A 9295-nucleotide genomic window follows, 5' to 3' on the forward strand; every position below is an offset into this window, starting at 1 on the left:
GATTTGTCCGAACGCAGTGACGCCTCCTTGAGCTGCTGAAACTGAAACTGAAACTGAAACTCCGCTATGTGGGCAGCCATACTCCCGTTTTCAGGGGGTGTGCATTGCTGGGTATGCTCTTGTTTCCATAACCCACCGAACGTTGACATCGATCGCAGGAATTTTAAACGTGCGTATCTCAACTTCTGCGAAAGGGGTTCAGGCACAAAGCAGGTCTGCACATAATTATATGTTGACCTTGGAGATCGGGGTTTAAAAAAAAAAAAAAAAAAAAATCTCCACCCTTTTACCCACCAGGCGCCCAGTTACCGAGATTCGAACCCGGGACCCTCAGATTGGAAGTGCAACGTTTTAACTCTCTCCATACGAACGGCGAAAGAGACGACGTTAACAGCGTTTCACCCCAATTACCATCATCAAAATATTGCAAGCGGAAGGCTCTTATACTAAAGACGTGAATGTTGACAAAGAATACGACAATTCTGACGACGGAAGCTAAAGGTTGGGTCATTCAGACACCCACTGGACATCCGAGGGGTCTGTGTAGAGGAGAAGAGAGGACTGGCCGTACTGAGTGAGTTAACCACTCGGCTATTGCTGCCCGTCTACCACCTCCCTCTTGTCTGTATTCACCAGGTAACTGAGAACCTGCAGAATTTCCTGAAGAGAGGAGTGTCTCATCACTATGAGGGCACGGCGGACTCCAATGACTCTTTCTCCAGAGCTTTCGATTTCGCCCAGATTTACGTGAGTTATATCGTTTACATTGGTTTCGTGATAATGTGATAATTATATGAGATTCTATATAATTATCATCTAGGTGTTGTTATTCTTTTGATATGTGTACTGAGTGTTGTGGGCCTGTGTGTGTGTGTGTGGGGGGGGGTGGTTGGGGGGTGTACATAAGTTACTGCCAGTGTTTGGTTGGGGATTTTCGTTGGGGGTGGGTGGGTGGGTGGGGTATTTTTGTATGTAGTCATTTGAGTAATGTTAAAGCACATTGTACTACTCATCAGTTGGTGGGTTTGTTTGTTTGTTGTTTTTTTTAACAATGTACAGCGTAGCTGAGGATGGTTTACATGGAAGAGCCGCTATACAAGTTTAATGTTGTTGTTGTTGTTGTTTTCTTCTTCTTCTTCTTCTTCTTCTTCTTCTTCTCATCCTCCTCGTCCACCTCATCGTTCTTCTCATCACCACACCCATCATCACTCTTTCCACCTCTCTCAATTGACACTCAAAAAATGAACCCTAAAACATTTGACTTTGACACTCAAAAAATAGATAAATAAAAGAAATAGAACTCTTGACACTCAAATAAGAAATATAACTTATTTCACACTAAAATAGAACTATAATCATTTCACTCAAAAAAAACAACAAAAAACAAAAAAGAACTTTAACACATTTGACACTGACACTCCGAAAAGAACTATAAATCAGTTGACACTAACAAAAAGAACCATAACTCATGTCACACACACACACACACACACACACACACACACACACACAAGAACTATTAGACATTTGACTTTTACACTAAAAATAAAGAACTGTAACACATTTGACTTTTACTGTAACACATTTGACTTTGACACTAAAAGTAAAAAACTGTAAACTCATTTGATACTCATAAAGAACCACAACACATTTGACTTTCACACACACACACACACACACACACACACAGACGAGAGAACTATAACACATTTTATACTCAAAAAAGAACTGTAACACATTTGACTTTGACAAAAATAAAGAACTGTAACATGTGACTTTGACACTAAAAATAGAGAACTGTAACACATTTGACTTTGACACTAAACGTAAAGAACTGTAACTCATTTCATACTCAAAAAGAACCACAACACATTTGACTTTCACACACACACACACACACACACACACACACACACACACACACACAGGAAAGAATTGTAACACATTTGACACTCAAAATAGAACTGTAACTCATTTGACTTCGACACTCAAAAAACAAAAACAAAACAAAACTATAACTCTGTTACATTTTTTTCTTGAATCAAAAGACCGAACTGTAACTCATTTCATACTAAAAAAAAAAAACGAACTATACCACAGCTGACTTTGACACTTAAAAAAAGAATGTTAACTCATTTCACACTGTAAAACAAAAAGGAAGAAGAAGAAAAAGAACTATAACTCATTTGAAACTCAAAAAAAAAGAACTATAACACATTTAATTTTGACACTCAAGAACACATTTGACTTTGACCATTTTTTTTTTTTTTTAAAGAACTAACACACGTGACACTCCAAAAAGAACAATCATAACACATTTGACTTTGACACCTAAAAAAAAAAAAAGAAAAAAAAAAAAAAAGTGTACATAACCTTACCCACCACGCCACCCTCCCCAACCGTCCCCTCGCCCCTCCCCCCACGCCCCCCCACGCCCCGCCCCCTCTTCCCCACCCGCCCCCGCCCCCCTCACCCCCACCCGCCCACACACACACACCTAACTTAACTTCCTCCTTGCCTCACGGGGTCGGTGGGTTCCAGTTCGAATGCTGCGGCGTGACAGGTCCAGAGGACTTCAATGGCACCAAGTGGTTCCAGAACCGTCCCCTGGCCAACATGACAGTGCCACTCACCTGCTGTCAGCTGACGGACAGGGAGGCCTTCCTCAGCAACAACCAGATCGTGCTTCAGGACAGGGACTGCCCCTTCAAGGCTCCGTCTGCCGATAACCCTAACACTGCCCAGGTGAGAGTGACAGGGGGAGAGAGGGGAGAGGTGGGAGGGGAAATTGAGAGAAGAAATGTTATTATAGAAAGAGGGGGGGGGGAGAGAGAGAGAGATAGGGAGAAATAAAAAGAGAGAGAGAGAGATACACACACACAAAGAGAGATAAATGGAGAGAGAGAGAGAGAGAGATAAACACAAAGAGAGTTAAAAAGGGAGATAGAGACACACACACACACACACAAAGAGAGATAAATAGAGAGAGAGATAAATGGAGAGAGAGAGAGAAACACAAAGAGAGATAAAAAGGGAGAGAGAGAGAGAAAAAAAAACACACAAAGAAAGATAAATAGAGGGATGGAGAGAGAGGCGGGAGGGGAAATTGAGAGAGATGTTATGATAGAAAGGGGGGGGGGGGAAGAGGTAGGGAGAGATTTTGTATTTCTTTTTATCACAACAGATTTCTCTGTGTAAAATTCGGGCTGCTCTCCCCAGGGAGAGCGCGTCGCTACACTACAGCGCCACCCAATTTTTTTTTTTTTTTTTTTTTTTTTTCCTGCGTGCAAGTTGTTTTTTTTTATTTGTTTTTCCTATGGAAGTGGATTTTTCTACAGAATTTTGCCAGGAACAACCCTTTTGTTGCCGTGGGTTCTTTTACGTGCGCTTAGTGCGTGCTGCACACGGGACCTCGGTTTATCGTCTCATCCGAATGATAAAAAGGGAGAGAGAGACACACACACACACAAAGAGAGATAAATGGAGAGAGAGATAAATGGAGAGAGAGAGAGAAAAACACAAAGAGAGAAAAATAGAGGGATGGAGAGAGAGATAGGGAGAGATAAACAGGGAGAGACAGAGAAACACAAAGAGAGAGAGATAGAGGGATGGAGAGAGAGATAGGGAGAGATAAACAGGGAGAGACAGAGAAACACAAAGAGAGAGAGAGATAGAGGGATGGAGAGAGAGAGATAGGGAGAGATAAACAGGGAGAGACAGAGAAACACAAAGAGAGAGAGATAGAGGGATGGAGAGAGAGATAGGGAGAGATAAACAGGGAGAGACAGAGAAACACAAAGAGAGAGAGATATAGAGGGATAGAGAGAGAGACAGGGAGAGAGAAACACAAAGATAGACAGAGGGAGAGAAAAACAAAGAGAAATAGAGGGAGAGAGAGAGAAACACAGATAGGGGGAGAGAGAGAAACACAAAGAGATAAATGTGGAGAGATAGGGAGAGATAAACAGGGAGAGACAGAGAAACACAAAGAGAGAGGGATGGAGAGAGAGAGATAGGGAGAGATAAACAGGGAGAGACAGAGAAACAAAAAGAGAGAGAGATAGAGGGATGGAGAGAGAGATAGGGAGAGATAAACAGGGAGAGACAGGGAAACACAAAGAGAGAGAGATAGAGGGATGGAGAGAGAGAGAGATAGGGAGAGATAAACAGGGAGAGACAGAGAAACACAAAGAGAGAGAGATAGAGGGATGGAGAGAGAGAGAGATAGGGAGAGATAAACAGGGAGAGACAGAGAAACACAAAGAGAGAGAGATAGAGGGATGGAGAGAGAGAGATAGGGAGAGATAAACAGGGAGAGACAGAGAAACACAAAGAGAGAGGGATGGAGAGAGAGAGATAGGGAGAGATAAACAGGGAGAGACAGGGAAACACAAAGAGAGAGAGATAGAGGGATGGAGAGAGAGATAGGGAGAGATAAACAGGGAGAGACAGAGAAACACAAAGAGAGAGAGATAGAGGGATGGAGAGAGAGAGATAGGGAGAGATAAACAGGGAGAGACAGAGAAACACAAAGAGAGAGAGATAGAGGGATGGAGAGAGAGAGATAGGGAGAGATAAACAGGGAGAGACAGAGAAACACAAAGAGAGAGAGACAGAGGGATGGAGAGAGATAGGGAGAGATAAGCAGGGAGAGACAGAAAAACACAAAGAGAGAGATAGAGGGATGGAGAGAGAGACAGGGAGAGATAAACAGGGAGAGACAGAGAAACACAAAGAAAGAGAGATATAGAGGGATAGAGAGAGAGACAGGGAGAGAGAAACACAAAGATAGACAGAGGGAAAGAGAAAAACAAAGAGAAATAGAGGGAGAGAGAGAGAAACACAGATAGGGGGAGAGAGAGAAACACAAAGAGAGATAAATGGAGAGAGAGAGAGAGATAGGGAGAGATAAACAGGGAGAGACAGAGAAACACAAACAGAGAGAGACAGAGGGATGGAGAGAGAGATAGGGAGAGATAAGCAGTGAGAGACAGAGAAACACAAAGAGAGAGAGATAGAGGGATGGAGAGAGAGAGATAGGGAGAGATAAACAGGGAGAGACAGAGAAACACAAAGAGAGAGAGATAGAGGGATGGAGAGAGAGATAGGGAGAGATAAACAGGGAGAGACAGAGAAACACAAAGAGAGAGAGAGAGAGAGGGATTGAAAGAGAGAGATAGAGGGATGGAGAGATAGACAGGGAGAGACAGAAACACAAAGAGAGAGAGATAGAGGGATGGAGAGAGAGAGATAGGGAGAGACAGAGAAACACAGAGAGAGAGAGAGAGGGATGGAGAGAGAGAGAGGGAGAGACAGAGAAACACAAAGAGAGAGAGATAGAGGGATGGAGAGAGAGAGAGATAGGGAGAGATAAACAGGGAGAGACAGAGATAACAGACATACAGTTGTCCCCCTTTTCCGATAGTAACTTCAAAGGCACCCAAATACAGCCAAACAGAATTAATATAGATAGAGCGGTAGAAAAGAGAAGAGAGAGGAGAAAGGGTGAAGGGGGGGGGGGGCTGAGAGAGAACATGAGAGAAAATAGACAGATGAAAATATAGACGCAAAGAAGAGAGACGAAGAAGAGAGAGAGAGAGGCGAAAGAAGATGACAGAGACAGAGACAGAGAAGAACCGAGCCATTGACCTCACGTGCTGGTGAGATATCATATTTATTGCCAAACCAAGGGAGTGAAAGTTTGCAAGGACGAAACTGCAGTCATAGCAACATACAGTTGTCCCCCTTTTCCTGATAGAACTCAAATGGCAACCTAATACAGGCCAAACAGAATTAATATAAGAGAGAGCGTGTTAGAAAAAGAGAGAGAGAAGAGAGAGAAGTGGAAGGGGTGGCTGAGAAGAGACAGTGAGAGAACTAAACAGATGAAAATAGAGACCTGAAAGAGGGAAACGAAAAAGAAAGAGAGAAGAAGAGCGTAGAAAGACGGACACACAGACAGAGAGAGCAACAGAGCCATTGACTTTATATGCTGTGTGAGGAGCAGTATTTATTGCCAATACCAAGGGAGCTTAAGAGTTCGCAAGGGACGAAACTGCAGTCATAACAGACATACAGTTGTCCCCCTTTTCCTGATAGTAACTTCAAATGGCACCCAAATACAGGCCAAACAGAATTAATATAGAGAGAGCGGGTAGAAAAAGAGAGAGAGAGAGAAGGGGGGGAGGGGGGGCTGAGAGAGACAGTGAGAGAACTAGACAGATGAAAATAGAGACTGAAAGAGGGAGACGAAAAAGAGAGAGAGAGAGAGAGCGAAAGAAAGACGGACAGACAGAGACAGAGAGAGCAACAGAGCCACTGACCTCACGTGCTGTGTGAGGAGCAGTATTTATTGCCAATACCAAGGGAGCTGAAGAGTTCGCAAGGGACGAAACTGCAGTCATAGCAGACATACAGTTGTCCCCCTTTTCCTGATAGGCACTTCAAATGGCACCCAAATACAGGCCAAACAGAATTAATATAGAGAGAGCGGGTAGAAAAAGAGAGAGAGAGAGAGAAGGGGGAAGGGGGGGGGGCTGAGAGAGACAGTGAGAGAAATAGACAGATGAAAATAGAGACTGCAAGAGAGAGACGAAAGAGAGAGAGAGAGAGAGCGAAAGAAAGACGGACAGACAGAGACAGAGAGAGCAACAGAGCCATTGACCTTATGTGCTGTGTGAGGAGCAGTATTTATTGCCAATACCAAGGGAGCTGAAGAGTTCGCAAGGGACGAAACTGCAGTCATAACAGACATACAGTTGTCCCCCTTTTCCTGATAGTAACTCCAAATGGCACCCAAATGCAGTCTTTGGAGGATTTCTGTTTAACATGTCCCTTATAGCTATCTATCTTTATAATAGAGATATGTATATATAAAGAGACAGATATATTTGTATTTGTATTTCTTTTTATCACAACAGATTTCTCTGTGTGAAATTCAGGCTGCTCTCCCCAGGGAGAGCGCGTCGCTACACTACAGCGCCACCCTTTTTTTTGTATTTTTTCCCGCGTGCAGTTTTTTTTATTTGTTTTTTTCCTATGGAAGTGGATTTTTATACAGAATTTTGCCAGTAACAACCCTTTTGTTGCCGTGGTTTCTTTTACGTACGCTAAGCGCATGCTGCACACGTGGACCTCAGTTTATCGTTTCATCCGAATGACTAGCGTCCAGACCACTACTCAAGGTCTAGTGGAGGGAGAGAAAATATCGGCGGCTGAGCCGTGATTCGAACCAGCGCGCTCAGATTCTCTCGCTTCCTAGGCGGACGCGTTACCTCTAGGCCATCACTCCATACGTGTGTGTGTATATGTGTATATATATATATATATATATATATATATATATATAATATTTGGGGTTTTATTTCTTTTTTTTCCAGCCCTGTTTCCAGAAAATCAAGGATTGGATCCTTGCCAGAGCTGGCATCGTCATTGGCATCGCTCTTTGCATTGTTGTTATTGAGGTAACACACGCACACACACGCACACACACCACACACACACACACACACACACACGCACACACCACACACACACACACACACACACACAGCACCCCACTCCCAAGTTCACACACAACCCTCACACACACACACACACAGCACCCCACTCCCAAGCTCACACACAGCACACACACACACGCACACACACACACAGCACCCCACTCCCAAGCTCACACACAACCCTCACACACACACACACACACACACACACACACACAGCACCCCACTCCCAAGCTCACACACAGCCCTCAAACACACACACACACACACACACACACACACACACACAGAGGATATATTTATATTATGTGTGTATATGTATGAGTTTCCGTAAGTGTGTGCGCAAGTATGTATGTGTGCTGGTATGTGTGTGTGAGAGAGAGATAATGTGTGTTTGTATATATATATATATATGTGTGTGTGTGTGTGTGTGTGCCAGTGTATGCCTGTGTCTGTATGTGTTTGTGTGTTGGAGCGCTTGTGCACGCTCAAACATTATAGATGACTAAAAAGTGACGATTTGCGCGATGAAATTCTTAACGGAGTGTATGATTCTCTCTCTCTCTCTCTCTCTCTCTCTCTCTAGCTCTCTCTCTTGATTGGATGTTATTGCCTGCCACATCAGCGTCAGATTTCTCATCACTGTTGTATATGTACAGTGGTATAACTATGTTTCTCTGCTCTGTTTATATATTTTCATTTCAGTCGTGCCTCTTTTTTTTCCTGTATTCTGTGTGGTGATTAATTTGACAGTCTTAATAACCCCCTTTACTTCTTGATGTTTTTTTTTCTTTTCTTTTTATTTTTTCAGTATCTGCTATTGTACTACAATATGATCTGTAATGTACTACAATATGATTTGATACCTAATTATGTTTATGTATGTATGTACATACATATCTGTGTATGTACATGTAGACATATGCATGCATGTGGGTATATGTGCAAATATGTATATGCATAATGGTGTGTGTGTGTTTGGGGATGAGTGTGTGCATATGTGTGTGGGTGGGTGTGAGTGTGTGACAGTGTTCCCTTCATTATATTTTTATGATGATGATGGTCCGTTGATTAGTATTATAATTGTCATTAGTAGTAGTAGTAATAGTAGTAGTGGTAATGGTAATAGTAGTGGTAGTGTTTACCATCGTTATTATTGTTGTGTCTTATCGTTACTGTTATTGTTGTCACAAGGACAGATTGGAAGACTAGGCAATGCCTAAAAAAAAAAAATCTTTATCCTTGAGTAGTAATAAAGTTTTTGAATCTTGAATCTTGAATCTGTGTGTGTGTGTGTGTGTGTGTGCAGATCCTGGCTATAGTGATGGCTTGCTGTCTGTGTCGAGCCATAGAGGACTAATCGCTATGCTCCACCACCACCACCACCACCACCACTATGCTTCCCTCACCCACCTCTCTCTCTCTCTCTCTCTCTCTCTCTATCCTTCTATCTCATACAATTTTTTTTATATAGTTTTATTTGTCTTTTTTTTCTTTTCTTTTTTTTTTTTTTTTTTAGCCCAGAGGTCTAGCTGGTTGGGGTTTTTGCGTGTGTGTGTGTTTAAAGGTGCACGTGACTTTTTGTTTTGGCATTTGATTTTTTTGTGTGTTTGGATTCAATTATTGTAGTTAAGTGCATGTCACAAGTGAGTCTTGAAGGTCTTGCCTCTCTTGTTTGTTGTTGTTTTTGTTGTAGTTGTTGTTGCTGCTGTTTTTGTTTTTTTTCGAAAAGTAGTAATGCTTATTCCACGTCCCTCGAAATAAACTTTTAAAATTTCGTTTCGTTTCCGTTT

General features: G+C 42.5%; 1 protein-coding gene across 3 annotated transcripts in view; it reads left to right on the forward strand.

The window, feature by feature from the left end:
* The window catches only part of LOC143277180 (tetraspanin-18-like), a 25890-nt gene extending 16945 nt beyond the window's left edge, over positions 1–8945 (forward strand). For all 3 annotated transcript variants that reach the window (XM_076581948.1, XM_076581949.1, XM_076581950.1), the window contains exons 6-9: positions 637–747; positions 2542–2745; positions 7380–7463; positions 8812–8945. In XM_076581948.1, coding sequence (XP_076438063.1) covers positions 637–747; positions 2542–2745; positions 7380–7463; positions 8812–8862 — 450 coding nt within the window. In that variant the 3' untranslated portion in view covers positions 8863–8945. The remainder of the gene's footprint in view (positions 1–636; positions 748–2541; positions 2746–7379; positions 7464–8811) is intronic.
* Positions 8946–9295: the final 350 nt, after the last annotated feature.

The sequence above is a fragment of the Babylonia areolata genome, chromosome 33 (assembly GCF_041734735.1).
Source record: "Babylonia areolata isolate BAREFJ2019XMU chromosome 33, ASM4173473v1, whole genome shotgun sequence".
Classification (NCBI taxonomy): domain Eukaryota; kingdom Metazoa; phylum Mollusca; class Gastropoda; order Neogastropoda; family Buccinidae; genus Babylonia; species Babylonia areolata.